The sequence below is a fragment of the Aspergillus ambiguus genome (genome assembly GCF_047715705.1).
Source record: "Aspergillus ambiguus strain CBS 117.58 unplaced genomic scaffold BDV59scaffold_1, whole genome shotgun sequence".
In the NCBI taxonomy this organism is placed as follows: Eukaryota; Fungi; Ascomycota; class Eurotiomycetes; order Eurotiales; family Aspergillaceae; genus Aspergillus; species Aspergillus ambiguus.
The window spans coordinates 266,692-292,888 of record NW_027395514.1 but is presented as its reverse complement, the minus strand read 5'-3'; the positions used below and the strand labels follow the sequence as shown (position 1 = coordinate 292,888).

Sequence of the window (26,197 nt, the reverse complement as noted above, 5' to 3'; positions counted from 1 at the left end):
TAAAGCACCATCTGGTTCCATGGAATGATATCCCAACGACGCATCCAGATCAGCTCCTCCACGGCACAGTGATCACCGAGGTATGTCTGGTTCAGGATTAAATCAACTGGTTGACGCGGGGAGGCGCTTGGCGACGTCACGTAGCCTCCTGAAGTCTATCCACGCCATACCTTTGTCAGAGATGATCACCCCCAGGTTAGCTTGGTAGGATCACGAATGCCCTCCTGGAGAGAATACGAATCTGGAATGACTCTCGGCATCTCGGCGGTATCTCACCAAGTATGCTCTTCTGCGGGGTAGTACTGTTCCGATGATAGAGGTAAATCTGGGGTATTAGTGTCGCAATTAGGTCCAGGATGGAGTCACCGGGGTCAATAATGGATGAGGCAGGATGAGGTTTTAGTTTAAATAGCTGATAATGCCCCCATATTGGTGGTGGCAAATAATACGGATTCGACATTCATGTATTCCTCCGAATTGAACTTCAATCATAATGGAACCGGGCAAAGACATTTCAAAAGAGGACACTGCTCATGTAGAGCATCTGTCAGATCTTGGAGATACAAAACAAGCCCAGCAGGCGTCGGCGGCTGAACATGAGGCAACGTTCTGGCAAGCCCTAAAAACGAACCACAAGGCCGCGATCTGGTCTGCCGTGATATCGCTAACGATCATCATGGAAGGATATGATGTTGGTAGGATGTCGCCTTTCCCCCTGGTTGTTGGGCTTTAGTTGACAATATTATAGGCCTGATCTACCAATTCTTTGCATATCCGGCCTTCCAGAAAACATTTGGAACGTATCATCCCGAGCAGGATAAATATGAAGTTTCCGGACCGTGGCAAGCAGGTCTAAGTAACGGTGCCAATGCTGGTATCGTCATTGGCGGATTCCTGAACGGGTACTTGTCCGCCAAATACGGGTACAAGAGGGTCATCATGATCTCTCTGTTCCTCATGAACTGGTTCAATTTCATCCTCTTCTTTGCCTCATCGGCACCTGTCCTCCTCGTTGGACAGATCTTGTGCGGACTGACTTGGGGCGTTTTTGCAACCACAGGCCCTGCGTACGCATCAGAAGTATGCCCTCTCGCCCTGCGAGGCTACTTGACGTGCTATGTAAATCTCTGCTGGGCGATAGGCCAACTTATCGCTTCCGGCGCACTCTATGGCCTTCTGAAGATCGAAAGCGAGTGGTCGTACCGCATCGCGTATGCCCTGCAATGGATTTGGCCCATACCCCTGATCATTCTGATCCTGTTTGCCCCAGAATCACCATGGTGGCTGGCGCGAAATGGGAAAATCGAAGAAGTCTACAAATCGCTGGCCAAGCTGGACAACAGGGATCGCGAATCACACCAGAAAACCGTGGCGCAAATTCAGCATACCATCGACCTGGAAAAGAAAATGGAGTCCGGGACCAGCTATCTGGACTGCTTCCGGGGCATCGATCGACGCCGGACCGAGATTGCGTGCATGGCATTTGCCGGTCAGATCTTGTCTGGTGCACCCTTTGCATATGGCCCAACGTACTTCTTCGTGCAGGCCGGAATAAGCACCGACAACTCGTACCAGATTGGGGTCGGAGGAACCGGTGTTGCGTTCGTGGGAACAGTGATCTCATGGTTCTTGCTAGGACGCTTTGGTCGACGGCAGTTGTACGTCGGTGGTATTGCCTGCTTGACTGTATTTCTGCTCATAATTGGCATCATTGCGTCGACATCGGAATCGAGCGGTGCTAAATGGGGTCAGGCAGCGCTCTGTCTTGTTTGGCTTTTCACCTACTCTACCACCATTGGCCCTGTCACCTTTACCATCATCTCCGAGACTTCCTCCATGGAGCTGAGAGCCAAATCAGTCTGTTTATCCCGCAATGTATACAACATCACGCAGATAATTGGCAATATCGTGGAGCCGTATCTGATAAACCCCACGGAGGCCAATCTGAAAGGGAAGACAGCGTATTTCTGGTTTGGGACGGCTTTTTTGACAACGGTGTGGGCTTATTTTAGGCTGCCCGAATGCCAGGGAAGGACGTATGATGAGTTGGACGTCATGTTCCATGAGAAAGTGCCGGCTCGGAAGTTTGCCAGCTATGAGGTGAACGTTTATGATACCAATGCGCTCCGGGGGTCTTTGCCTGCAAAGGACGGTAGCAAGGAGTCAAGTAATTAATTTTCCGAGTTGATCAGGTCCATATTGGGATTATTTCACATTTCATTCGATATGCAGCGCCTCATGCCGTTAAATGCAGATTGAATTGAGTCACTTGAGAGAAAGAAAGAAGGGGAAAGAGGACAAGAAATGAGTGGTATCACAAGTTCAGGGCCAGTTCCAATCTAAATTTGGAGTACTGTGCAATTGAGATGAAAATATCGTGAAATGAAGCGTAGCCTCCCCTGTCAGCCAAACATGTCCTCGGCCTTGCGCCGGGGACCACCTCGTCCCTCTATCTTATCGGAGAAGAGTTCCTTGCCGGCGTTGGTGTATTTTGACGGGAATAGCTCGCGAACAGAAGCACCACGTCCCTTGATCGAGATGCCATTCGCCGCCCCACGGATCGCCATCCCCTGGTCCTGGCCAGCGGCACCACGAATGTTGACCCCATTACCTTCTCCTGAATCCGGGAACAACTCGACATTTTTGCTCCGCGGAGCATCCTGTTGCCCGTCTACCAAAGGAACCGAGATCCGTCGGGAGAAGAGATCAGCGGTCTCGTCGGCCGCGTCGATGGCATCAGACCGACGGTGATTGCTGACTTTGCTTGGGAAAAGCTCTTTCTTGAGGTAACTGGACGCCGGCTTGTTGGGGAACAGCTCTCGTGCATTAGAGTCGCCCGAAGTAGGAAACAACTCCTTGCCTTCATTTCGAGGGACGCGCTGGGGAGATCGTTCACGAAAATGACTGCGTGATCCACGGTCGTCTCGGCTTGGATATCCACTATCCATCAGGGTATCTCTGCCGGGAGAGGCACTCCGGTCCCGCAGGCGACCCGACGAGCGACCACTGTCTGGGAACAACTCCCGCGGACCTCGTCGCCCTCGCCCGGCGCGACGTCTGTCCGAGTCGGAATAATAGTCGCTACTAGCTCTCGTGTCATCATACATGCTTGCGCTGAAGTTCTCGTCGGCATCACGGTCCCTGCGACGGCGCAGCTCGCGTCCGTCGAACCGTCTGCGTTTGTAATCGCCATCGCTCAAGTCGCCTTGTCGCCGATCTTCCAGTTCGCGTCGCAGCCGCTCACGTGGATCATGCTCTGGATGCATCAGATAGAAGCGGCTTGCCTCGTAGGCACGGGGCTTCTTGCGATCCGTTTTCACGGAAGACCGCACCTGCAGCACTGAGTCGGGATGAGTCGATAGAAGTTTCGCGGATCTGAGTCGTAGCGCTGGCAAAGAAGACGCGTCCTCTTCTTCATTGACCTGTGTGAAGTATGATAATGCCTGGAGACCAATCTCAGGGGACGAGTACACGATGTTCGCGGACGTGTCGTCGATCCATTCGATTCGGGAAGGGTGCTCGACGGTGAAATGTTGGGACGCGAAGTTTTTGATATCATCCGTTGTCAGTTCATCGACGCCTCGGATGTGAACTTTTTCAGGTTGCGCTTCTGCTGTGTGAGGGTCGACTGCGCCATCCTGAGTAATGGCGGTCGCACCAAATGCGGCGTCCTGAACCACCCAGCGCATGTTAAGATCTATAGTGGTCATTGAGAAGTGGTGACTAGCCGATAACTTACAGGTTGGATTGAATCTGATTCAGGTACAGGACCGAGGTCCAGATCCATGTCGATATCCATAGAGGCGTCCATGACGTTTGAGGTCGGAGGGGTGTTGGAGGCGGGCTGTTGCGCGGTGGCGACCTCCATTGCGGAGGAGAGAGGAGTTAGGGATGGATGGATGAGATATATAAGGACAAGATTATAGATAAGAGGTTAAAGTGAGTAAGGGGAGGTAGAGGAATTGTAAAGGCATCCAGTCATCGGAAGGTGGAGAGAATGCGGAAGATGAGAAGAAGCGGAGGAAAGTGAAGCTTCTCCGATACTTCCTCACCGCCTCCCAAGTTGGTAAAATTGGCACAGTGACAGCTACCCCAAGTGCCTACTATAGACACCTGGTGATGCATATAGTGGTGTTTCAGGGCTTTACTCTGTTTTGACTCACTAGTACCTCTCCCTACACTAGATAAATTTAACTAGAAGTTGGTATCAATTGTTTCGCGTCCTTCGTCTTGACCAAAGAGATGGGCCCATCCGTGCCCATACTGTAGAGACGCTCCTTCATGAATTCGTGTTCGTAGGGACACTCTTCATACTCGCAGTTATTTTGTCAGTGGGTCTGGTTTAGTGTTTTATATGAATGAAGCGTTGGAGGCTGTCTATCTCGGACATGAGCAACGGTCTCCAAAAAGTAACACTAACGGCCTAACGTCCCTACTAGACTTACGTGAGCTTTCTCTCTGATACCATATTCCAAGGCTCTACGGAAGTAGCACAGATCCCTAGAAATCATAGCAATGTTGAAAAGTTCCTAACCAATACTATGGCACAGCAATATCAGTTACTCTAGAAGTCCTCTATGAACGAACAAAGACGAAGAGACAGAGCTTATCTAGAAAATTCCTGTAAAACAAACAAAATTAAACACGAGCTAGCATTCCCAGGGACAGCCATCTCCCAAATACCTGGTTGTTGAGATATAATCTATCGCTTTCAAGATAGTGTTTTAGGGCGGCCTGCTCGCTTACCGAATACGTCAAGTTAATATATGCTGACTAAGGCTATGTATCTACACGTATTCGATTGAATATTCGTTATGAATCAGATTTTCGGGGGAATCTGTTGGTGACGATATCTAATAGAATTGACAGTCCAACTCATATAAGAGGTGGTCAACCGCCCAACACTGTCAAATCTGATCGATATAAATTAGCCCGAATCTTCCTCCCGCCAACCTTATCAACACCAACCACCACCATATACAAACCACAGGACATAATGCCACCAAAATCACAGAGCCCCTCGCTAGCTAGCCTTCTTGTGGCGCGATTTCTCCGGTCAAACAACTACAAAGAAACTCTTACTGCCTTTATCCGTGAGGCTGAACTGCCGGTCGATGCGGGGCAAGTTACTGGAAAAGACGACTGGACAATTGAAGGCGTGCTTGAAGAAAAGAAAGCTTTCGACGAAACCATTCGCTTTGAGCGATATTGTGAAGATGAACATGGGAACGACCTCTGGAGTACTCCTGGTATGGCTCGCAGGCACAAAAACCCGATATCCAAAGCCCGCTAACTGATATCCCAGCACCATCCAAGCCCAGTATCATCCAAACACCGTCTGCTTCCAACCTGTTGTCATGTTCGGTAGAGCCATGGCAGCAGATAAGCGACGGGGCTCGCGAGGAGACCCCTTCATATGTGGTAGCCACCGGTGCAGACAGACAGCTCCATCTGTTCGAGACGGCGACGGGGAATGACGCCGTCCACTCATTCTCCGGTCACTCCGAGTCTCCTATTCTATCCTACGTTGCCCTACAGAATGGAAAGTACGTCTTTCTGACCAACATGTCTGGTCAAATCTTGCTCCAGCGCGGGAGAGAGATTCTCGACCGGCGGAAAGACCACACAAAATATGCCGTGAAAGTCGTCGCATACGAGACTCAGGATGCCGACTCAACGGTCTGGATAGCCACTGCCGGATGGGACAGCAAGGTCTTCCTGTACCGACTGCGTCTCATGTCCGACGATTCCGTGAACATCGGCGACCCCGTCGCGTACATCACCCTCGCCTCGAATCCGGAATCTCTCCTCTTCGTCCAACACCCCGACACCAAGCAACCCATTCTCCTCGTCGCCCGCCGCGACTCGACCTATCTATTTTACTACCAGGTCGAGAACGCCGTCACGTCATCTCCCCAAGAATGTGCCCTCCTCGGACGCCAGAACCTCGCCCCGCACTCCAACGCGTGGGTGGCCTTCTCGCCGTCCTGCCTTGCCCTCAGCCCACATGACCCTGGTCTCCTCGCCGTAGCGACCTCGACGCTGCCGCACATGAAAGTGCTCATCGTGCGGATGCTCTTCCCGACCCCAGAAAGCTTGAACCTCGTTACCTCCGGGCCGGTGGACACGGCGGCGGCGGCGGAGACGCAAGCGACGCAGGCGCTCGCAGCCCTCTCGCTGCAGAACACCGAGGATGCTGCCATCCTCATCCAGGCGAATACATTCGCACCCCAGACAGCGTACTCCACGCCTCAGGTGGTCTGGCGGCCGGATGGTTCGGGTGTATGGGTGAACGGCGATGATGGGGTTATTCGTGGCGTGGAAGCGAAGACGGGCAAAGTGACGTCGTTGTTGAAGGACGGACATCAGGTTGGCTGTAAGGTACGGACGATTTGGGCTGGCTGGGTTCCTGTCCGGCGAGGGGACGAGGTGGTCCGAGAGGAGTGGCTTGTTAGTGGAGGATTTGATAAGAGGTTGATTGTCTGGAGAGAGGCTTGATCATGTAGTTAGTTCCATTCATATACTACGCACTGTACGCGCATTGCTATTTCGTCAAAGCAGCTGGAATTCAACAAATCTAAACCACGAAATAGAAGCAGTCTACGGATGTAGCCGTCCGTCCATGCACCCTTTCTCCACAGACAAGGGAAAGGGTGTTTGGTAGTTGGATGGCAAGTCTTCTCTCGGCACGTAAAAAATCCTTCAGCAAGCGCGCACGGGAATATTGCACGAAGCTGTACACACATATGCCTGAACTACCTGATATAGCGGGGAACGTTCCAGATAGACCACAACGAAGGGGAGAACGCAAGACGAACGTTGGCGAGATGGGGGAGATATCGGAACTACCGGTATGCTGCAAGAAACAAGATATATAGAGCTTCGGGCCATGTCGTGGAATCGAATCAAATTGCTTTATTTAACAACCCGTCGCGCGGAACCAGCCAGGCTCTCCGACATGACGTTTCTTGTGTCATTGCACGTTGAGAATCACCAACTCAAATCGCTCCCATTTTGTTGTTTTTCGTTTCCGTGGTATTAGATGATCTAGGCAACCTCGCGCTTGCCCTGCTTGCGCTCCTTCTATAAGGTTGTTAGTGTGTCGTTCTTGTGTGCTTTGTTTTCGGACATGCGGCAAGGTTCAATGTGTCTGAAGCAGGGCGAAGAACGTACCAGGGCCTTCATGGTACCGTGGAGAGCGTGACGGTGGTTGCGACGGAACTTGGGGTCAACACCCTTGAGGGAGGGGTAACGGTGAGTCTTGGGCTTCTTGATACTGTTTAAAGAAGGCCGCATTAGCTGGGAGTCTGCTTCGGCGGCGTATGAGGTCCATGTGGATGTTGCTGTCCGTCCGGATGGGATTCGATATCCGATCGGTCACCCTATCCCAATCCATATCCGAACCACGCAACATCCTTCCTTCATGAAGACATTGAACAGAACAAAGTAGGTGAAAGCAATCGGTGGTACGCACCCGTTACGGTGAGCCTTCTGGCTGTTGTGGTGCTGAGAGGCGTTCTTAGACTCTGGAAGACAGATATGTCAGCGGTTGTTCGAAACGAGGGCCATGATCGCAGAAATGGCATCCAGCGAGGGAAACGGGCGACGGAGCGTCAGGATAGGTGCACGTACTGGCCATCTTGTCGGATCTGTCGCAACTGGGGAGACGGTTGACGAGGAGTGGGCGATTGAGGTTATCCTGACTGAACAAAGGCCGGCTCGGCTAGGGCTCCGCTGCAGGATTTGGTTTTGTGTGGGATTTCGCTTACCGCGCCGGGACTAGTGGTCATGTGATCTCTACTACATCTACGCCGTAAAGTAGACGTCCGTAGGCCTCTACGGATCTTATTGTGGCACGTTGAGAAAGTCACAATGAATAACGAATTATGTTATTTGACTTTTGCCCTTCATCATAGATCCCTGCAGAGGAGAATTTATGGTGTTGGTGTTGGATATACAAATCACGTGATGTCCCTTGTCCGCAGTCACTCGACTGAAGAGGCAGGATAACGACCACGAGGAATTGGATCACTAAAAGAGACTTTATAGGACATCGAAACATGATGATCTTGAAATCTTCGATGTAATGGGAGAAGAACTAACATTGACAGTTACTAGGTACTCCAGCAAGGTCACATGACAAGGAGATATTGCGTACTGGGAGAACCTAAGCAATGCAAGTTGATAACCAAAAAGAAAAAAAAAATTGACAGAGGGTTGCCTGTAGATATGAAGGCTAGGAATGAACAACTATTTCTAGCAATAAAGATACATCCTAGTAGTACCAAGGGAGTACATCCTGCTTACTCTGTACGCTGTACGTGTTTATAGGTGATCACGTGGACGCTAGGGAACAACCGGCATCCGAACGTCGACCTTTGCACTTCACCTCCAGCCCGGTATACTAGCCTTTCATCACCGTCCCCCTTCCACCACTCCCCCGTGCAAAGATGAGCTCTCTTCGCTTCGCTCGCGCTGCTTTCCGGGCCCGCCCCTCCGCCCTTCGCGTTCCTCTCCAGCGCAGAGGTTACGCTGAGGCTGTCTCCGACAAGATCAAGCTTTCTCTGGCTCTCCCTCACCAGGTACGTCCCGGACCCCTTCGGCCCCTTGGCCACCATTCGTTCCAAGTCTGACATATGTTCCTCCATTCAGTCCATCTTCAAGTCCACCGGCGTGTGCGTCTCTTCCGGCCTTCCTTCCCTTCCCTTCCGCTGAATGGCGCGATCGCCGTCGCCCTCCCTTGATCCCACCCCGTACTTACACGACTTGTCAATCCAGTGTCCAGGTCAACATCCCCGCCGAGTCCGGTGAGATGGGTGTCCTCGCCAACCACGTTCCCTCCATTGAGCAGCTCAAGCCCGGTCTCGTCGAGATCGTCGAGGAGGGTGGCGCTACCCAGAAGTTCTTCCGTACGTCCGACCATCCCGACCTATCCCGTGTCGAAACGTCGCCGTGTGTGCATGGGGTGTTGCAAGATTGAAGAGTACTGACGCGTTGTCCTTCTGTCTAGTCTCTGGTGGTTTCGCCGTCGTTCAGCCCGACTCCCAGCTGAGCATCAACGCCGTCGAGGGTTTCCCCCTTGAGGACTTCAGCGCCGACGTTCGTACCCGCCATCGTTACCAGCTACCCTTCACAAACGCTAATGGAAACACAGGCTGTCAAGTCCCAGATCGCCGAGGCCCAGAAGATTGCCAGCGGCAGCGGCAGCGAGCAGGATATCGCCGAGGCCAAGATTGAGTTGGAGGTAAGTCGACTCCGGCCCGGTCGCGACTGAACTCGCGGGCACTGACTGATCGATAACTAGGTGCTGGAGAGCCTGCAAGCCGTGCTCAAATAGATACCTGATGTACATATCCACTCGCGATTCCACTGAACGTGTAGAACTATAACAAATTTTTCAATCTGATATCAACTGTCTCCTATGTCCACATTACCAATACCAAAGGGTCCATGGATCCATGCCACTGGAAACATTACAACATTGTACTTCGACTTGCGGTTCATCCTAGAGCAACAATTTCGGAAAAAAAGGAGGATGTTGCAGGGTAGGCCATTCGCAGTAACCCGGCTTCCCTTGACGTTGCGTTTGAAATGTCTCCTGAGCCGTAACTCCAGCTCCAGCATGTCCGAGTTTGTCCTCATGTTCGATAAGCGCAATCAATGCCTGGTTGGTTGTTCCTTCCTATGCAATGCTCACGCTCACCATCCATCGAGATATCTCCTAGCCTTCTAGGTTCCCTTCCCACCACAATTTGACGTGACTATACTTCTTATCGCCGATTTACTCGAATCACACATTCGTCCGTCTACATTGCTAATGGCAGTCACTCGGCCCTCCGTGAGCCCACGGGAATCTCTCCTTTCATCGCCCACGAGCAGCGGCGTTTCTTGCCACTGCAAACACGAGTTCTGGTGCTCCAGGCGGCATGACTGGCTCGAAGACCGAACCCTACGGCACGAATGGCTCGCGCTTGGTGGCCGCAAGCCTTGCGGTTGCTTGCTCAAGGACGACTGTCTGGAAGATCGCTGGAAACAGTCCGAGCTGTATTTGTCCCAATGGGTGTCTGGTATCATGCAGGCGGGCCATGAAATTGACTGGTCTCCTCGTCCGAAGAAGCTCGGCTATATCGACCCCGACCAGGATCGGTCCTCTTCGATCCAACAGCGTGTGCTACAGGCCGCTGCTGCTGCTGGCCTTACAGCTCCTGCACCATCCCAGCCTGTTTTTGAGAGGCCTTGCAAGGACATGCGGCAGATGTTGGCCACCAGCGGCTGGGATGTACGAACCAGCAATATTATTCGGATACGAAGACGGTTACCCCCGATAGCACGGAGTCCTGGTCGTTCCTCCCTACCAAACCACTAGCTGTATACAGATGCAACCTTTCATATCCACCCGTCTACTGGTACAGATACCAAGCTGCCAATAAATGACTAATGGAACGGCCTCTTCCCATATCAGGTACCGTTGGCCGCCTTGCCTGACTGGATGCTCAAATCACATAGCACTCTCCTTGAAAGGGAGGTCAATTGGTACCTGTGTTGTTTTGTCCTATTCGCTCGCTTTCACTTGACTATTCCTACCAGATTGTATGTTCCATAGAACTAGTAGCTAGTTAATGGATCACCATTTTATATACTACTAAGTACTCTAGTCAACATATCCAACTCGACAATATATGTTCAAGAGAAGCACTGGTAATACTAGAAACCACGATAAAAACAAGCACAAACGCCAAAGCAAGGGCAGTTAACTAAATTAGATACATGACACAGCCTCCTCCAGCCCATATCCATCCGATGGCCGGGAACCCATTCCGTTGCATCCTGTTCATTTTCACCAAACATGCAGATTTTCTGCTGTAAACATAAATAAGATGGGGGAGAGAGTCCAAATCGTAAAACAACGCTTGCATCGTAAAAGACCATATCATCATCTTGAAAATCAAGCGAGGAACTTCGCGAAGAATCAAACAAATCACACACGTAGCAGTAGGGGCTAGTGGGGGCAGGTGGGGGCAGGGAAATATATCACAGGTCAAGATCAGAATATCTTCTATACACAAGGAAATCCAAGACATATGTGAGGCTGGATAGTATGGCTAAGTGAAGTCCACACTATGCTGCTGTCTCTCTCGCGCCCGAGCGCGCTCCGCTCTTCTACGTCGCCGGTTGCTGGCGTAATCGCCACTGGCTTCTGTTCCAGTGAACGTTCCAGGGGACGTGATGCTTCCGGCTCCGTAGGGCAAGCTAGAGGGAACGTGTGGGGGCGGCGGAGGTGCCATGTAGCTCATGTTCGGAGGGGATGCAAATGATGGAGGCGGCATGCTGCCTGTGGGAGCAGGAGATGTTGCAGTTGCAGCGGCGGCGGCGGCTCTTTCGCGCTCAAGCTGCTCATGCTGTTGGCGTTCGAGCTCCTCAACCCGCCGCCACCGGTCATAGCTCCCTTCGCCGCCTGAAAGGGAACTTGCGCTTCCGGTGCGGCGACGGGAGCTTCTCCTCTCACGCCGTTTGGCCTCGCGACTCGCAGCTGCCTCCTCCTCGGTCAGTCTTCTTAAGGTGATGTGTCGGCCATCCTCGTGCATTTTCACTTTCACGGATACTGGAGGAGATTCCACATGCTCGTCACGGTGCCTGCTACCACTCCGGCGTCGACGATGCGAGGATCCCACTGCACCGGCGGCCATCCCGGCTGTGAAATCGGATGCGTCGTGATGGTGCTCCGGTCCTGGCATATCTGAGACTGCATCGTCGTGCGCAGGTGGAGCATGAGGGACGCCGGGGTGCGGATCGTCGACAGCCCCTGACGCGGCGGGGTCTCCGGTGATAGCGGATTCTCCACGAGTAGGCCCTCGCGGTGGCCGAGTCATATCAGTCGAGGACATATCGGTGGCCGTATAGGACGCAGACCTTCGCTGGCGCGGGTAATAGCCGTCGCCAGTGTAGCGGCGTTTGCTATTGGCTCGCTGTAGTCTCTCATCTTCGATCTCTTGACGGCGGATTTCTTCGAGCCGACGGTCATCCTCTCCCTTTCTGCGGGAAAAGAGGCCTTTAAGAGCGGCAAATGCACCAGCTCCAAGAAACGCGTTTCGAACGCCGTGCGATTTGCCCTGATCGTTGTCTGTCAGATAGGTGGAATTATAGTAATATGAGGAACCGGGGCTTTGCGGTCTGCTTGGTGGTCTCGTTGGGGGCCGGTTAAGAGGACCTTGATAGCTCGGCTCTGGTCGCCGTCCATCTTCCATCCGACTCATGGTTGCTTCAGTCATGCTGTCACTTCTCGTGTGGGCGCGACTGTACCGACCGGACTCCGCGTCGTTATCGCGGTTGCGTCTTCGGTCAAACAGCTTTTTCGCTAGGATTGCACCACCACCGAGGGCACCAAGTTTGAGCAGCTTGCTACCCCAGCCACCCTGTCGGGACCCCTCATCAGAGTATTTCTCTGTGTAAGAATCGTGGGATTCATCATAATCATCATCTCGCCTCTTATCCTGTGAGCGGCGTTTCCATAGAGCAGCGAGACCCGCACCAGCGGCTCCCGCTGCAGCCATGCGTCCGAAGCTGCTATGGCGACGTCCGTCGGGGGCAGAATGCCCGGAGATATAGCTATGCCGGCTATCGTAATCACTGCCCATGTGATATCCCTGAGTATCGTACATGTACGATAACCAAAAGAAGGCTACTAGCAGAGCGAAAGCGGCCAGCGAGAATAGGATGAAAAGCACCTTGGGGGAGCCGTAGAGGGTGAGGCCTAAGGGAATTTGAACAAGGCCGAGGATAGCAAGAATACGACCAAGCCATCGATGAATCTATAATGCCCATTAGTGTCTGGCTTAGCTCGCGAGGTGCCGGAAAACTCACGACCAGTTTGAACGGAACATGATAGCGCTGACGCTTACTCTCGACTCTGTGGAGCCACCATCCCCAGAACACCTGGAAAACGACCATGACATAAATTGCAAGTCCAATCCCATGGTGGGGATTGGTCAATTTTCGTTCAGGACCGACAGCGAACCAGCCAAGGACGAATGCAACGGTTGTGAGTAACAGAGTCAAGACCTGACACCAAACATGCAATTTGAATGCCCAGAATGGACTCCATCGAGAATAATATCGGATTATGAGAACGGACAATGGAACAAGGCCGAGGAACACGATGGTTGCGATGACACCATGCGCGACAATAATCGTGTGGTACTGTGGCATGTCGCGGAATCGATTCCCCATTCCTAATCGCGCAATGGTCGTTAGTGGATACGGAGAGGCGGCTGAGGTTTAATTCCACCTACCATTATATCGCATTGTATCAAAATTGATTCCCACCAGGTTGGGGAGGAGGAATGTGTCGCGCCCCGAGTCCCATGTTCCATCACCGACATGCAAAGTATCCGAGGCATAGGTACTGCTCCCAGGAGCGGTGAGGTCGGAGTTAGACGACATTGTCACCAGCGCGAAGGAAGGTACCTTCGTCGTTGGTCCAGTTAAATTTTCTCTTCGACAGTAGTCTCCAAGTCCTGCGATGGAATGTCGACACTACCGAAGGAGATCTAATAGATCCCCCACTCCGAGGAATGCACCATGCGTCAACAAGGCAAGTGGATCGGAATTCCCCAGGTCTCGGATCGCAGAAACAGGAATCTCGACGGGAGTGTATTCAGAATTGTCAAATGTAGGATTCGATGCAAGAGATGGAGTTGTTGATGCGACGAAGTCGGCGGTGAAGCGCTGTATACTCAGTCGAGGGCGATCAAGAATGGCGGGAGGTTACCCCAAGACAGTAAATGAACAATGAACGACAATGAAATCGACGAGAAAACAAAGAAAAAAGCAGCTATCGACAGTGACGTCGTCCAGGCTCGAACAGGCTCCTATGGGATGAGAGGAGATAAACCGGATGCGATGAGATGCGAGCTGAAGTTGCCCTCATCAACGGTTTGCCGTTTGCGGTTTAGCGTGCCAGCGCATATCCGGGACAACCAGCGGATGACTCAGCGGGTTTGACCGCCTGCCGCACCGGGAGAAGATCGCGTGCTCCACCGAGCCGATTATCTTATCAGTCGATACAGCAACAACGAGGAGTTCGACCTTCGCCTCCTGCTTCATGTATAGGTACGCTGTCGTTCTTGGCCATTACTTTAGCTGTTCTTGCTAGTCAGCCATGGATCCCCAGCTGCAGGTGTTTCTTAAAGCTCTGTCTCGGTATGTCTGATCCACTGGTCCCTTCATCCATCTCCATCCCTGCGTGAGGAGGCTATGCTGACCCGTCTAATCTGTCATTCAGCCTGTTAGGATGGATATAGTATGTATTCTCCGAATACGATGTCCCTACAAAGCTAAATTGCATTGTCATCAGCACGTTCTGTTGGTCCGCCTCCTTCTATCCCCAACCGATCAGCAACTGGAGACGTCGTTCTACCACTGGCTTGGCTATTGACTTTCCCACGATCAACGTCCTGGGGTTTGTTTGCTATACCGCATACACGTCGGCGTTTCTCTGGTCTCCAGTCATTCGTAGTCAATACGCCGCTCGTCATCCACTTTCTCAGGAACCTACCGTGCGCTTCAATGACTTTGCCTTTGCCATCCACGCCGTGGTTCTCAGCGCAATCGTGTACTCCCAGTTCTGGCCGTTCATCTGGGGCTTCAAGGTTTCTCGGTTCCAGCGCGTTAGTAAGCCAGTAGCGGGGCTTTTCTGGGGTTCGATTTTGGCCGTGGCGATTGTATCGTGGATCGTGCTGGCCAAGAGCCCCAGTAAAGGATACGATCCGTCCACTTGGGCGTGGATCGACGTGGTAAGCTCGCCCCCAAAACCTACTCAAGCCATGTTTCTGCATGACTAATTCCGGGGTGTTGGTTGTCTCAGATATACGCCTTGTCGTACGTGAAGTTGGTGATTACAGTAGTGAAGTACGTACCCCAGGCGTGGGTGAACTACAAGCGCAAGTCTACCGATGGCTGGAGTATCGTCCAGATCCTTTTCGATCTCTCTGGCGGTATTCTCTCGCTCATTCAGCTAGTCCTCGATTCAGGCATGCAGGAAGACTGGAGCGGAATCATGGGAAACCCCGTCAAGTTCCTACTATCCAACGTCACCATCGTTTTCGACTTGGTGTTTGTCATCCAACACTATGTTCTCTATCGGGACACCGCCGATGACAAGGATAAACGGCGGGACCCTGGCCTGGTTACGCCATTGTTGTCAGGTTCGGGCGATGCACCCAGGGCAGCGAGCGTGTAAGAGGGTTGCCTTCTGTTGTGAAATAGATCTGCTGTCTTGATTTTATCTATATGGTCTATCTACTACTGTCTTTTTTGGATCCTATATACCACTGTTACATTTATTCGCAGCCCCCGGGAGCCTGAACATGGCGAAGCGAAAGCTTTTGGATAGCCAAGATTATCATCGCCAGGACTGTCGGAGGACGCTTCTTCCTAACGGTAGAGGCAACTTGTCGATCATGTTCGATGAACAACGAGTTTCGGACAAATCCGTTGCCCTACCCCGATTCTTCATGATAGACCGCATTCCGACAGTTCGGAAGTAGCTCGGGATCACCCATCTGCATTGTCCCATGCATGGCATCGTGGTATGTACTGGGCCGCACTCCCATGTGCACGACCCCCGACACCGCTCTTTGGCCGGTGACAGGGGTATGTCTCTCGTTGCTTTCTCCGCCTATGATGTATTCATAGCTGCGAACTCCACCCCCAGCAGAGACGCTTATTCGCTGCCACGTTGCCAAAATGCCGACTACTCCGTCATGATTGGTGTGTTGGTCTGACTGGGGTCGATCTGGATTCCTTGGGCAACCAACATAGCGTGGGGCGCCTGACCGTGCAGAGGCTCCATCATCCGCCATTCTAACGGTGAGACCATCCCCGTCTTCCCTTTGGCTGAGGCACTGGAGAACTTTGGGTTAGTTCATTTACCCCCGGTCCGCAGCTGAGGCTCTCGCTCTGGAAGCCAACCAGAATCCTGCCCTCGAAATCCCGAGGCTGAGGGCGGGATCGCACATGCTTCCGTGCGGCATTCAGACTCCCTCGAACTTCTGCTGTCAGTGGGGGGTGTCCTCCCCGACCGACCTTTTGGGTTTAGTGAGCGGTGCCCGGTGCCATACCCAATACTGGCAAAATGGTGCGCTCCCTCTCGGCGTTGCCGTAGCGCTTCAGCCCTACCAGGGTTCTAATATTCCCAGCCAGATGGGAAGCCATGAGACGTTTATTCCTCCCACACTAGCGGTGGAGGGATGTCTGCGAATGGCGCAGCAAATAGGCAAGGTCCAAGACGGCGTATCTCGCTGCTGTCATTGGGCATTGGATCTCTGGCAAGAGTCATCCTGAGAAATCATGGCATGCCAACAAACCCGCTATCCCACTACGCGTGCCGTCCACCATGCGGCCGATACCTGTATAAACGATGCAAGCCCTTGTCTCAGCTATTGTTGAAGATAAATAACCATCTCGCACACATTTGTCATCCCATTCCTCTTCCCTCTTGCTAGAGGCGTTACATCGATCTACAATCTCGGATACTACCTACCCGAGTACTTCCTCATCCTTCAGGCTGTGCATCCCGAGGTCCTCTCCCCAGATGACAGCGCATTCTCAGATCTTCATTGGTTCGCCTTAAGATCAATGACTCGACGCCGTTGATAAAAAACGTCCCGATTGAGAATCGCCTTAATATCTCCCTTGTCCATCAAGTGTCAGCTCCGAAGAAAAAGGAAAGAGCATAGCCACATCTGACAAGTGAAACTGTCCCGCGTCATCGCCCTGGGTCAAGCCCCTGTTGCTTATTTTATACATCCAGCCCTACACAAATAGACCTACACATTTGGGTATATAACCCATCCACCAGGGCCAGCCACAATATCGTGGAAGGAACAATAGCCCTTATATTAATGTCCTTCACTTTAGTATATCGCACACCTTCTTTTGCATTAAAGCAATGAAAGACATTGGATCATGATAATCATGCCTACGAATGCAAACCACCTGACGCATACCTACACGACTTGTCGTGGACAACAGCGTCATCGAATGAACACGATGCCATCCAAGCCCCAGATATTGCTTGACCCCGGGCTCATCGTCCAGGCCGGTCGAGCCTACTCTGCTGCAGCCCCCGCAGACGTCGCAGGCGGCGGACGTGCAAGGACTGGCCCAATATGCAGTCAGTTCAACGTCGCGCCTACGGGGTCGCTTGCAGACGACAGTTTTCTCTCTTCCGCACCGCACCCCGGCTATACAGCTTTCTGCAATATGCCGGACATACACATCCCGGATGTCGTCTCGTCCTACGCATACGGCCTTGCAGACCAACCAAGTGAGCTGCACATGGACAGCCTCCTTCTCCCCGACCAATACCATCCGATGGTGTCTCCGTCTCCAATGCCCTGTCACGACCAGAGCCAGGACACCATCGACACCCCATCTGTCTTCGCGAGCTCCATCGACTCGTTCGACCCGCTCCTCTCCTCCGCCACAACAACCACCACCTCCACCAGCACCCCATTCTTCCCTCCTCTCGACGACCCGTGGGTTCCACACCCTCCAGACTACTTCTCCGACAGCTATCTCACCCCATCGCAGCCACAACAGCATTTCGCACCCCCCAGCCCGCTACCCCAGCCTACCCTCACCCCCTCCACCAACACCAGCACCAGCACCAGCACCGCTGTCCCCACGAAATCCCCATCTGCACCGACCAGCACCACCAGCACCACCAGCACCACCAGCACTACCACAAGAGAAAAAGACCTCACCAGCTACGGCCTTCCCAACGGCGATGGCACCTGGCGCTGCGCGTATCCCAGCTGCACGTCGCAGACGGTGTTTCGACGTGGCTGCGACCTCCGCAAGCACTACAACCGCCACCGGAAGCACCTGTTCTGTCGACACAAGGGCTGTCCGCAGGCGGTACAGGGCGGGTTTTCCAGCAAGAAAGACCGCGACCGCCACGAGACGAAACACAACCCGGGCGTGCCGTGCGAGTGGGACGGCTGCCGGCGCATGTTCAGCCGTGTCGACAACATGAAGGACCACGTGCGGCGGATCCATCGACGGAGGGAGTGACCCTGTCGCTATTATTAGTGGGGTTGCGGGATGTTGGGATTCTATCTTCGGGGAGGCAAAAAGACGTTTCGGTTCTTTTCTTGTCTGTCTTATGATTGGTGGTCTGGTCTGCTTATTTACTGTTTGGATGCCTGCTGGGCGGGCCGATGAGTGTACGAATGAAATGCCGTATGGATGGATGGATGGATGATAAACTTCGATAATGAAAGAAAGCCTGTACTATAGATTCATTTGGTTTCCTATTTGTTATGAATGAAGACCGGTTTCTCCTGAATGATTGGATAGATACTTTTTTTATTTTAACAGATTGATTCGCTAATGGACGCTCAAACTCAACGGACGCCGGAACTTCCTATATGGAGAGACGCGCTGCAATCATCGACAGAAAGAAATCGATCTCGAACGCCGCTCGACCTCACCCTGTACAATTGATCGTAGAAAGAAAAAAAAATTCCCACACTTCACACCGCAACGCAACTGGACTATATGCAAGAACGAATGACAAGGGATATCCAAGGGGGGGAAGTAGAAGAAGAGAAAAGAAAAGCAAGAGCAAATGGCAACTCTAGCATCTGGTATCATGGGGAAAAGACAAGATAGCAAAGCACAACGAATGCAAGCTGGGCGTCATAATGCATGTGCAGTGTACAGAAACAAACCCCTCGTCAGATGACTGCGTGATTCTCGTAAGAAAGCCATCTTCCGACGCAACAACTCCCCAGCACGAACGTAAATATAGACGAAGAAGGCGCAGCGGAAAGAAAGACAGTAAATGCAAGAACGGATGCTTACGCAACGTTGTTCCGGCGACGGCGTCCGCGCGTGCTTCCTTCGGGCCGTTGCGCCAGGACCTGTCGAAGGAGCGGGTCGTCTTTATCTTTGTCGACGTGGTGGACGCGGACATGTCTGGCTCGATCAGTAGGGGGTTAGGGACGGGGGCGGGGAAAGGATGAGACGCACCGTTGGAGATTATCCGGCCGCGGGTATTTGTGCTGCTGGTCCGGACAGAACGGACACATGTATCCTGGGGAGTTGTGCACGAGGCCGTGCCGGATCATCTCGTTCTTGCGTTTGAAGCCTTTCCCGCCCAGGCCGCGTGGACAGCCCTCCACCGGACAGAAATGCGGGCGGTCCTGGGAGTGGACCTTTGCGTGGGAGCTGGGCCGGTAAGCTTGCGTCTTTTTGAGGGGGTGGTCTGGGGGGCGGGGAGCTCTTACTTGAGGAGGTACTGGGTCTGGAAAGGGAGCGCGTTGCATCCGGGATGACTGCATTTGTAGGTCCCTGCGGGGGCGATGGGGGTCGGTTGGGAGGGCTGGCTGTACGGTGTCCGGTCCCCGGGGCATCCGGGGGTGTGGTGGTCGGTAGGGGTGGGGTAGCTGGTGGCAGGGCTCTTGGCGGAATGGGTTGTCGTTTCGTATGGGCTATTGATGTAGGGGATATCCGCTTTGAGTGGGGGGCGGCGGTAGGAATGGTGCGACACGGGCGATGACACGGCGGAGAGGTCGGTGGCGCTGGCTGGGGAGTAGTGCGAGTAGGGGCTGGGAGGCACCTGCGGGGAGGGGCCGAACTGCGCAGGTCGTTGGAGTTCCCAGACCGGATCTGTCCTCAGTCCTGGTGGGGAGGTAGCGGTGACGGATGGGAGAGAATACGGAGAGGATCCGGGCAGGCGGCCGTGCGGCTCCCCGGATATGGTGGTGATGCCGCTGAGGGCGGCCTGGAGCGGAGGGAGGGTGTGTGAATTGTCCGGGGAATGTAGAGCCGGGAGAAGATCCTTGGACGGGCCTTCGGGGTTGGGTATCATGAACTCTCTCAGCTTGTCGTCGTGGGGCGCAGGGGGCTCCTCCTTCAACAACGGCGGCGGCTCCTTGAAAGGTTTCTCCTTGGGCTTGTCGGGACCGGGCGGGGACGGCGACTGATTCTTCTGCAGCAGCAACTGGAGGGCAATGTTCGCTTTGCTCGTGAGATCCTTGGGCGAGGAGGGGGAATGCGGCGGTGGTGGCACGTTGGCGGCCGAGACGGGGTCTTTCTTGACGGCCGGAGTCCAGTCCGGGGGATCGGCGCGCAGATGCTCGATCTTGAGGGGATGAAGCTGTTCGTAGTGGGCAATATCAGGACGGTTAGGTTCTAGACTCCGGATCAGCACGGAGTTGCCCTCAGCGGATTCAGGCAAGGAGGAGTTGTGCTGGCGCTTACGGGAACAGTTCAATGTTCCCTCTCCGCCGGGAGATTTAGTGACTGCCGCCGCCGCCTCGTGCTTCGCGGGGGTGGGACCTAGGAAAGGAGGAGGGGTCTCCTCCCGGAGAGCATAGTTAATGTGGAGGGCCTCCAGGCCAGGCGAGTGACGGTCGTCCGGGTCGTGATCAGACATGGAGGCGGTGGTTTGAAACGCATCAGGTGCGTCACGGATTGGCAGGATGGTTGGGGGAAGTCCCGCGGTGGATCAGTTGATTGGGGTGGAGCGAAAAGGACCCCGAAGCCTGTCAGAGGGTTAGTATGGAAATGAAGCGGGCCATTTCGGGATGGGGAAAGGACAGGGACGTCATGATCGGGAGATAATGACCGAAGGAGTGGGAGGGAGAAGGAGAAGAAGTACAGAAGATGGAAGAAAATGTAGTCGTAGTCGGGGAATGGAGCCGCGTGGATCACCTGATCGGGGAGCACCAATGACGGCGAGTTCCGTGTCGCAACATCCAAACCAGAGTTGTCAGGAGAATGCGGGGTATGGAAGTAGAAAGTCAAAGGGAAGGGAAAGGGAAAACAAAAAAAAGGAAAAATAAAAAAGGACAGGGGAAGAAAAAAAGGAAGAAACACGATGCCGGAGACAGAGGGAGGATGGAATGGGATCTGACCTGGTCGGCATGCGAGGCTGTCAGGCGGCGGTTAAATGAGGCTCAATCGGAGACAACTGACAGACCTCGACTAACGGAGGTGACACAACCCGCGCAGGAAACGATGCAGCCCACGAGGGTGGGGGGAGAGAGACTGCGACGGGAGTTGGGAGTTGGGAGGTGGAGAGCCGAGGCGACGAGAGGAAAGGAGAGGACGGAGGGCTGATTGAGAAGACGGAGGGTGAGGGAATTCTTCCTCGGGGGGAGGAAGATGACCGGAGAGGAATCAACCGGGAGGCGGAGGAGGTCACTGGCAGACGGCGTAATCAGGCATCGGACATAATGGAGGTGACACCGAGGAGGATGACGGGGAGAAAGAGGAGAAGTCGGTCAGCGCAGAAGCGAGAAGGCAAGGAGCGAGGTGGATATGGATAGAACTGCTGGAGCGGTCAAGCTGACGAAGAAGAGGAGATGATTAATGTGGACTGCGACATGATCGACGGGCGAGAGACTTTTCGTATTCGTCTGAGTCGGTGGGGAGACGATGGGCACGGGAGGGGATGAGGCTCAATGCGGCTGATAGTCTGGAGCGGAGGAGAGACAGGGAAATCGAAGGAGAGAGAGAAGTAGATGTGTTCGAGATTCGTCCGTTCAATCATCGATTCGATCGCCACGGTCTTCTCTTCTCTTCTCTTCCATCGATCTCTCTATCACTCACTCACCACGATCCAGCTGCCGCCTGTATAGTCACGGCCCGCCCCGAGATTCTCCCAACCTCCTCCTCCACCGGCATTCTTCACCTCCTTCAGCTCCTAGTCCCTTCCGTGGCCCAATAACCGCCCAGTCCCACCTGTCCCTCCCTGTTTTCTCCCTCGCGAGTGGAGTCCATTGTGATGGATGTGAATCCTGGCCTTCCTTGGCGTTCCCCGTCCACTTTCGCCCTCATCCTCTGCCTCCGGTCAGCATCCGCCCTCCGATCTCTCGTCTAGTCAGATGCACAAGCAACAACCATGAGCCGCACCCAATTATCACCCCGTTTGTGTCGCAGATACGAGTTAAACCCCCGGTCATCCGACATGCAGTTTGTCCACACAAACCCCCCCAGTCGTGCCAACTGGCATGCTTACGCCGCCGGACATGGATCGTCGCCAAACACTGCAGAAAATTGCAGAAAACTGCAGAATCAATTCTCTTATCATCTATCCCCGGTCTACTCTACAACTTCCCCTTCATGGTTTTCTGCAGCTTCTCCACGCGCTCCCACGCCGCCAGCGCCATCGGCTCCATCTTCTCCGCATACTCATGCGCACGCGCACTACTCGCCTGTCGCAGCGCATATCGCGCCTTGATGCCCTGCATGATGATTGAGCTCCGCCACGACATGAACGCGTCGCCCCAGACGACGTCCGGCGCCACATCGTACCCGGAGAACTCGGCGTACCAGCGCATGGTGTCGTCGCGGGTGGGCAGACCGGGCGTCGCGCCGGGCCGGAACTGCTGCACCGTCGCGCCCGTGATGTCCATAAAGTACGGGCCCGTCAGGTTGCAGTAGTCGGACAGCGGGTGGCCGACGGTGGCCATTTCCCAGTCCAGGATGCCGATGACCCGCGGCTCGGTCTTGTGGAACACCATGTTGTCGATCTTGTAGTCGCCGTGCACGAGCGTGCCGCGGTCGCGCGGCTGCGTCGCCTTGTTCGCGAAGAACCGCACCACGTCCGCAAAGTGCGGCAGTTCGCCCACGGGCTCCTTCGTCTCCACGTCCACCGCCTGCGCCTGCGCCTGCGAGATCGTCCGGAACGTCGCAATCTGCCGGTCGTAGAACCCTGTCGGCTTGCCGAACGTCTCCAGGCCTACCTCGCTCGGAATCACCCGGTGGAACTTGGCCAGCGTGCGCAGCGCGTCTTTCCAGCTGTAGTTCATTCGTTAGGATCATTCGACTCTAGGACCGTAGGGGAACATACAGCGCGTTGCGCTCTTCCGGCCCGACCTCCGGCATGGCCGGGTCCGTGAAGATGCGTCCGTCCAGGAACTCCATGATATAGAAGGGCGTGCCGATTACGCTGCTGTCCTCACAGAGACAGTACGCCTTGGGCACCGGCACGTCGGTCTTCTCTAGTGCGTGGATGATCTTGTACTCGCGTTCGACCTTGTGGGCCGTCTTGGACAGCAGCTGTCCGGGGGGCTTCTTGCGCATAACGTATCTCTGGCCATTGGCCCCGGTCAGCTGGTACGTCGGGTTGGATTGTCCGAATCCAAACTGTTCGGGTCAGTAGGGCTCCGTGTGTCGACGAGACAATCACGACCAACCTGCTTCACGTCGATCGGCGTCTGGATTTCCGGCACATTCTGGCTGATGTACCGTTCCAGGGCCGGCACATCGATGGGCTGGCGCACTGCTCCAGCCATGGCGTTAGTCGTTGGAGGGGGAGGGCGCTTCGGTCAAGGGCAGATCAGGAGAGGTAGGTTCAAAGAGGAGGGAAGACGGGAAGCATTGTGCATAAGAAGTCGACACCAGACCGAGAGGGAATGGGCAGAGAGCACCACGGACCGAGGCTAAACACACTTGCGGGGATGGACAACCCGCGGTCACTGGCTATCGTTCTCCGGTGACTCAGCAGCATAACCCGCCGACTTATGCATCATGACTAATCCTTGTACAAGAAATCCATTAACGCGTCTTCGTCTGGCGGTGAACGCGTCCCAGAACTAAAAAACCATGATTCACCGCACTTCCTCCCTCCTCCTCCTCGTCCTCCCCCTCGCTCGCAATCCCTCTCGTCCTCTCTCCTCCTCCATTTCCCTCGCCCGGATCATGACCAAAGAGACCACCCCTCCGCCCCCCCAATCCACCGAGTCTACTACCGCCGCCGCCGTCCACCACAACCCCCCGTCCCTCCCCGCCTCCCCCGTCTCCAAACGCACCAAACCCAACCCCACCAACATGGCCATCGCCCAGTCCCTCCCGCCCCTCCAGGTGAAGAAGCTCTCCGACGCCGGGCGCGCGCCCACGCGCGGGTCCGCCTTCGCGGCCGGCTACGACATGTACAGCGCCAAGGACACCGTCATCCCGGCCAAGGGCAAGGCGCTGGTTGACACGGGGATTGCCATTGCCGTGCCGGAGGGGACCTGTAAGCCGTGTTCCTAATCGACGAATACAACAATAAAGTGTTGGACGCTGACGACGTGTGCAGACGGCCGGATCGCCCCCCGCAGCGGCCTCGCCGCGAAGCACTTCATCGACACCGGCGCCGGCGTCATCGACGCCGACTACCGCGGGGAGGTCAAGGTGCTCCTGTTCAACTTCTCCGAGGTGGATTTCACCATCAAGGAGGGCGATCGCATTGCGCAGCTGGTGTTGGAGCGGGTGAGTCGCGGCCGCTTTCGTTCCCGTTCTTTTTATACTGACCCAGCCTGGTAGATCTACACGCCGGAAGTCGAGGTTGTCGAGGAGCTCGCCGAGAGCGTGCGCGGTGCAGGAGGCTTCGGTAGCACCGGGAACTAACTAAACTTTCGAACGTTGTTCCAGGATGAATGGATCGGTCAATTGGTTGGTTGGCGTTGGTATAAAAGCCTAGCTTCTGACGACATGCATGCATGAATGAATGAATTCCCACTTCCCCCCCCACACCCTATCTGGTATCTGTACATTGTATATGCCCAGCCGCGTCTATAACCCCAAACACAATCCAACACAATGCGTGCATCTATCGTAGTTCCACCGGCAAGTCCAATGCATTCCACTCCACCGCCCGGAACTCCACCCCGGGCTCCGGCTCCCGCAGGTAACGCGCATTCCGCACGAGCCGCACCTCCGCCGCCTTCGTGCGCCGTAGGTGCTCCGCCTTGAGCGCGGCCTCGTCGCCCTCGCTCGCCGCTCCGTTCGCCGCCGGCCCTGTCGCGCGTAGCTCCGAGTCCCGCGCCTCCATCGTCTTCTCCAGCACGCTGTGCATGCTCGCCAGCACCTTGACCGTCGCGCGCGCCAGGGGCAGCGCCGGGGCCGGTACGTCGTCCGGCGACACCCACGAGCGCGTCGAGCCGAGGGCGCCCGTTGGGTCGGCGACCGCGACGGCCTCGCGCAGCCGCGCCACCGTCAACGCCGCGAACATGTCCCCCGTGCCGCTGAAGAAGCAGTCCAGGGCGGGGACGTCGACGCGGAATAGACGCGGGGAGCCGTCGGCGCGGGTCGTCGAGCCGATGACTGTTAGGGTGTGCGGGGCCGGCGCGGCGGCGTCGCTCGGTGGCGTGGGCAGCTTCGACAGGTCGACCGAGGTGATGATCACGTGTGGGACGTTGTAGGTGGCGTGGATGGCGGTGATGGCGGAGGCGAGGGAGCTGAGCGAGGTGATTTTGATGCCCGAGAGGACTCTGAGTGAGTGTTAATGGGGTGTAGGTGGGTGTTAGGTTAGAGGGGAACGTACTCGGCTTCGAATTGGTTGGGGAGTATCAGGTCGGCGTGTTGGACGATCTTTTTGTAAGCTGGGACGACGTCGTCGTTGACGTAGAGACGGCCCTGGTCGCCCATGACCGGGTCCAGAACTAATCGTGGTCAGTTCGTGGCCATTGAGTGGGGATGGAGGGAAGGTTACCCCAGAAGAAAGAGCCGGGTTTGCTCGCGGCTTTGCGTTGAAGGTCGAGGCCAATGGCGCCGACAGCCTCGACGGCCGCGGCGCTCGGGGCGTACCCGGAAAGCATGACGTCGAAGTCTGTGAGATGGCTCTGACAGAGACCCTCGTACAGGGCGGAGATCTCCTCGGCGGTGGCTCTTGTACCCTTGAATTGTCGGTAGCCGGTATGGTTGCCTTGGGTGGTGAGCCGGTCGTCTGCGAGAGAGACAGTTGGAGTGACTCACTGAAGTGGACTGTATTCAGGGCAGCGACGTCGCAGCCGAGCAATTGCATGACTAGAGTGGCCATTTTGTTTCCCACGTAGCTGGATAGGTCAGGTTTAGTCTGAATGACTCAAGCCGTATAGAACGGTGTCTCAAGTTGTAGGGTCGGTTCGAGACCTAGGTTGAGCAACATACCCGTAGACCACCTACAAGAGAGTCAGTATGGGCACACGAGCACGGTCTGGCGGTAGTGCTGGCTTACATGGCTGGCAATAGCCAGGACCCGAGTCTCGGGGACCAGAAGGTCAGACATGGCGGGGCAGAGGGACTGAGCCCGTGGGACAGAATTTGAGACAGTTAAAGGTTGTGTATGGTGATGACAGTATATTTCATTGGAACTATAGGAGAACAAAAGACAGAGAGCGTGGTGCGGGGAAGATCGCGAGAAGTATTCAAGTTCGATGGA

The 26,197-nt window shown here is 54.7% G+C and overlaps 13 protein-coding genes across 13 annotated transcripts; 7 read left to right on the top strand and 6 right to left on the bottom strand.

The window, feature by feature from the left end:
- Window positions 1-493: 493 nt before the first annotated feature.
- Window positions 494-2,233, top strand: BDV59DRAFT_206779 (putative MFS alpha-glucoside transporter; the record flags this gene model as incomplete). Its single annotated transcript, XM_073694855.1, has 2 exons — window positions 494-695; window positions 749-2,233. 2 exons carry the CDS (start codon window positions 494-496, stop codon window positions 2,173-2,175), a joined length of 1,629 nt encoding a protein of 542 aa, XP_073552948.1. The 3' UTR covers window positions 2,176-2,233.
- BDV59DRAFT_166351 (NCBP3 domain-containing protein) lies at window positions 1,968-3,992 on the bottom strand. The gene is made up of 2 exons (XM_073687701.1): window positions 3,740-3,992; window positions 1,968-3,671 (listed from the first exon to the last, which is right to left on the bottom strand). Exons 1-2 carry the CDS (start codon window positions 3,866-3,868, stop codon window positions 2,403-2,405), a joined length of 1,398 nt encoding a protein of 465 aa, XP_073552947.1. The 5' UTR covers window positions 3,869-3,992; the 3' UTR covers window positions 1,968-2,402.
- An 839-nt stretch (window positions 3,993-4,831) lies between these two features.
- BDV59DRAFT_166350 (uncharacterized protein) lies at window positions 4,832-6,549 on the top strand. The gene is made up of 2 exons (XM_073687700.1): window positions 4,832-5,249; window positions 5,306-6,549. Exons 1-2 carry the CDS (start codon window positions 4,997-4,999, stop codon window positions 6,496-6,498), a joined length of 1,446 nt encoding a protein of 481 aa, XP_073552946.1. The 5' UTR covers window positions 4,832-4,996; the 3' UTR covers window positions 6,499-6,549.
- BDV59DRAFT_166348 (60S ribosomal protein eL29) lies at window positions 6,550-7,745 on the bottom strand. The gene is made up of 4 exons (XM_073687699.1): window positions 7,633-7,745; window positions 7,475-7,526; window positions 7,174-7,276; window positions 6,550-7,083 (listed from the first exon to the last, which is right to left on the bottom strand). The coding sequence occupies exons 1-4, from the start codon at window positions 7,637-7,639 to the stop codon at window positions 7,048-7,050; spliced, it is 198 nt and encodes a 65-aa protein (XP_073552945.1). The 5' UTR covers window positions 7,640-7,745; the 3' UTR covers window positions 6,550-7,047.
- Window positions 7,746-8,397: 652 nt separating this feature from the next.
- BDV59DRAFT_166345 (F1F0 ATP synthase subunit delta) lies at window positions 8,398-9,479 on the top strand. The gene is made up of 6 exons (XM_073687698.1): window positions 8,398-8,582; window positions 8,653-8,675; window positions 8,779-8,909; window positions 9,011-9,099; window positions 9,155-9,244; window positions 9,305-9,479. The coding sequence occupies exons 1-6, from the start codon at window positions 8,451-8,453 to the stop codon at window positions 9,335-9,337; spliced, it is 498 nt and encodes a 165-aa protein (XP_073552944.1). The 5' UTR covers window positions 8,398-8,450; the 3' UTR covers window positions 9,338-9,479.
- BDV59DRAFT_166344 (uncharacterized protein) lies at window positions 9,477-10,612 on the top strand. The gene has a single exon (XM_073687697.1). The coding sequence runs from the start codon at window positions 9,818-9,820 to the stop codon at window positions 10,364-10,366; it is 549 nt and encodes a 182-aa protein (XP_073552943.1). The 5' UTR covers window positions 9,477-9,817; the 3' UTR covers window positions 10,367-10,612.
- A 56-nt stretch (window positions 10,613-10,668) lies between these two features.
- BDV59DRAFT_166343 (uncharacterized protein) lies at window positions 10,669-13,892 on the bottom strand. The gene is made up of 3 exons (XM_073687696.1): window positions 13,290-13,892; window positions 12,862-13,229; window positions 10,669-12,809 (listed from the first exon to the last, which is right to left on the bottom strand). The coding sequence occupies exons 1-3, from the start codon at window positions 13,438-13,440 to the stop codon at window positions 11,103-11,105; spliced, it is 2,226 nt and encodes a 741-aa protein (XP_073552942.1). The 5' UTR covers window positions 13,441-13,892; the 3' UTR covers window positions 10,669-11,102.
- Window positions 13,893-14,065: 173 nt separating this feature from the next.
- On the top strand, window positions 14,066-15,358 carry BDV59DRAFT_1047 (putative L-cystine transporter). Its single transcript, XM_073686499.1, has 4 exons — window positions 14,066-14,199; window positions 14,282-14,299; window positions 14,354-14,792; window positions 14,864-15,358. Exons 1-4 carry the CDS (start codon window positions 14,159-14,161, stop codon window positions 15,236-15,238), a joined length of 873 nt encoding a protein of 290 aa, XP_073552941.1. The 5' UTR covers window positions 14,066-14,158; the 3' UTR covers window positions 15,239-15,358.
- Window positions 15,359-16,974: 1,616 nt separating this feature from the next.
- On the top strand, window positions 16,975-18,255 carry BDV59DRAFT_206777 (putative C2H2 transcription factor; the record flags this gene model as incomplete). The annotated part of the gene is made up of 2 exons (XM_073694854.1): window positions 16,975-17,537; window positions 17,574-18,255. The coding sequence occupies 2 exons, from the start codon at window positions 16,975-16,977 to the stop codon at window positions 18,073-18,075; spliced, it is 1,065 nt and encodes a 354-aa protein (XP_073552940.1). The 3' UTR covers window positions 18,076-18,255.
- A 498-nt stretch (window positions 18,256-18,753) lies between these two features.
- Window positions 18,754-20,615, bottom strand: BDV59DRAFT_986 (uncharacterized protein). The gene is made up of 3 exons (XM_073697462.1): window positions 19,293-20,615; window positions 19,036-19,233; window positions 18,754-18,981 (listed from the first exon to the last, which is right to left on the bottom strand). Exons 1-3 carry the CDS (start codon window positions 20,441-20,443, stop codon window positions 18,864-18,866), a joined length of 1,467 nt encoding a protein of 488 aa, XP_073552939.1. The 5' UTR covers window positions 20,444-20,615; the 3' UTR covers window positions 18,754-18,863.
- A 1,212-nt stretch (window positions 20,616-21,827) lies between these two features.
- BDV59DRAFT_166336 (phosphotransferase family protein) lies at window positions 21,828-23,508 on the bottom strand. Its single transcript, XM_073687695.1, has 3 exons — window positions 23,211-23,508; window positions 22,865-23,160; window positions 21,828-22,812 (listed from the first exon to the last, which is right to left on the bottom strand). The coding sequence occupies exons 1-3, from the start codon at window positions 23,307-23,309 to the stop codon at window positions 22,119-22,121; spliced, it is 1,089 nt and encodes a 362-aa protein (XP_073552938.1). The 5' UTR covers window positions 23,310-23,508; the 3' UTR covers window positions 21,828-22,118.
- Window positions 23,509-24,503, top strand: BDV59DRAFT_166333 (dUTPase-like protein). Its single transcript, XM_073687694.1, has 3 exons — window positions 23,509-24,031; window positions 24,095-24,267; window positions 24,322-24,503. Exons 1-3 carry the CDS (start codon window positions 23,620-23,622, stop codon window positions 24,403-24,405), a joined length of 669 nt encoding a protein of 222 aa, XP_073552937.1. The 5' UTR covers window positions 23,509-23,619; the 3' UTR covers window positions 24,406-24,503.
- Window positions 24,502-26,140, bottom strand: BDV59DRAFT_938 (pyridoxal kinase). Its single transcript, XM_073697372.1, has 6 exons — window positions 25,994-26,140; window positions 25,927-25,937; window positions 25,753-25,832; window positions 25,490-25,702; window positions 25,322-25,439; window positions 24,502-25,268 (listed from the first exon to the last, which is right to left on the bottom strand). The coding sequence occupies exons 1-6, from the start codon at window positions 26,042-26,044 to the stop codon at window positions 24,608-24,610; spliced, it is 1,134 nt and encodes a 377-aa protein (XP_073552936.1). The 5' UTR covers window positions 26,045-26,140; the 3' UTR covers window positions 24,502-24,607.
- Window positions 26,141-26,197: the final 57 nt, after the last annotated feature.

Coding starts and splice junctions, on each gene's coding strand:
- BDV59DRAFT_166343 (XM_073687696.1), bottom strand. CDS start 13,440: ATGTCGTCTAACTCCGACCTCACCGCTCCTGGGAGCAGTACCTATGCC. Junction 13,230..13,289: donor TGATACAATGCGATATAATG/GTAGGTGGAATT, acceptor TTGCGCGATTAG/GAATGGGGAATCGATTCCGC. Junction 12,810..12,861: donor ATGTTCCGTTCAAACTGGTC/GTGAGTTTTCCG, acceptor TGGGCATTATAG/ATTCATCGATGGCTTGGTCG.
- BDV59DRAFT_166345 (XM_073687698.1), top strand. CDS start 8,451: ATGAGCTCTCTTCGCTTCGCTCGCGCTGCTTTCCGGGCCCGCCCCTCC. Junction 8,910..9,010: donor CGCTACCCAGAAGTTCTTCC/GTACGTCCGACC, acceptor CCTTCTGTCTAG/TCTCTGGTGGTTTCGCCGTC. Junction 9,100..9,154: donor TTGAGGACTTCAGCGCCGAC/GTTCGTACCCGC, acceptor ATGGAAACACAG/GCTGTCAAGTCCCAGATCGC.
- BDV59DRAFT_986 (XM_073697462.1), bottom strand. CDS start 20,443: ATGTCTGATCACGACCCGGACGACCGTCACTCGCCTGGCCTGGAGGCC. Junction 19,234..19,292: donor CAGACCCAGTACCTCCTCAA/GTAAGAGCTCCC, acceptor TTACCGGCCCAG/CTCCCACGCAAAGGTCCACT. Junction 18,982..19,035: donor CGGCCGGATAATCTCCAACG/GTGCGTCTCATC, acceptor TGATCGAGCCAG/ACATGTCCGCGTCCACCACG.
- BDV59DRAFT_166333 (XM_073687694.1), top strand. CDS start 23,620: ATGATTCACCGCACTTCCTCCCTCCTCCTCCTCGTCCTCCCCCTCGCT. Junction 24,032..24,094: donor TGCCGTGCCGGAGGGGACCT/GTAAGCCGTGTT, acceptor CGACGTGTGCAG/ACGGCCGGATCGCCCCCCGC. Junction 24,268..24,321: donor CGCAGCTGGTGTTGGAGCGG/GTGAGTCGCGGC, acceptor CCAGCCTGGTAG/ATCTACACGCCGGAAGTCGA.
- BDV59DRAFT_166350 (XM_073687700.1), top strand. CDS start 4,997: ATGCCACCAAAATCACAGAGCCCCTCGCTAGCTAGCCTTCTTGTGGCG. Junction 5,250..5,305: donor CGACCTCTGGAGTACTCCTG/GTATGGCTCGCA, acceptor CTGATATCCCAG/CACCATCCAAGCCCAGTATC.
- BDV59DRAFT_166348 (XM_073687699.1), bottom strand. Junction 7,277..7,474: donor CAGAAGGCTCACCGTAACGG/GTGCGTACCACC, acceptor TTCTTTAAACAG/TATCAAGAAGCCCAAGACTC. Junction 7,084..7,173: donor ACGGTACCATGAAGGCCCTG/GTACGTTCTTCG, acceptor ACAACCTTATAG/AAGGAGCGCAAGCAGGGCAA.
- BDV59DRAFT_938 (XM_073697372.1), bottom strand. CDS start 26,044: ATGTCTGACCTTCTGGTCCCCGAGACTCGGGTCCTGGCTATTGCCAGC. Junction 25,703..25,752: donor CCTGAATACAGTCCACTTCA/GTGAGTCACTCC, acceptor TCACCACCCAAG/GCAACCATACCGGCTACCGA. Junction 25,440..25,489: donor ACCCGGCTCTTTCTTCTGGG/GTAACCTTCCCT, acceptor GACCACGATTAG/TTCTGGACCCGGTCATGGGC.
- BDV59DRAFT_166336 (XM_073687695.1), bottom strand. CDS start 23,309: ATGGCTGGAGCAGTGCGCCAGCCCATCGATGTGCCGGCCCTGGAACGG. Junction 23,161..23,210: donor CGCCGATCGACGTGAAGCAG/GTTGGTCGTGAT, acceptor TGACCCGAACAG/TTTGGATTCGGACAATCCAA. Junction 22,813..22,864: donor CCGGAAGAGCGCAACGCGCT/GTATGTTCCCCT, acceptor AATGAACTACAG/CTGGAAAGACGCGCTGCGCA.
- BDV59DRAFT_1047 (XM_073686499.1), top strand. CDS start 14,159: ATGGATCCCCAGCTGCAGGTGTTTCTTAAAGCTCTGTCTCG. Junction 14,793..14,863: donor CTTGGGCGTGGATCGACGTG/GTAAGCTCGCCC, acceptor TGGTTGTCTCAG/ATATACGCCTTGTCGTACGT.
- BDV59DRAFT_166351 (XM_073687701.1), bottom strand. CDS start 3,868: ATGGAGGTCGCCACCGCGCAACAGCCCGCCTCCAACACCCCTCCGACC. Junction 3,672..3,739: donor AATCAGATTCAATCCAACCT/GTAAGTTATCGG, acceptor TGGGTGGTTCAG/GACGCCGCATTTGGTGCGAC.
- BDV59DRAFT_166344 (XM_073687697.1), top strand. CDS start 9,818: ATGGCAGTCACTCGGCCCTCCGTGAGCCCACGGGAATCTCTCCTTTCA.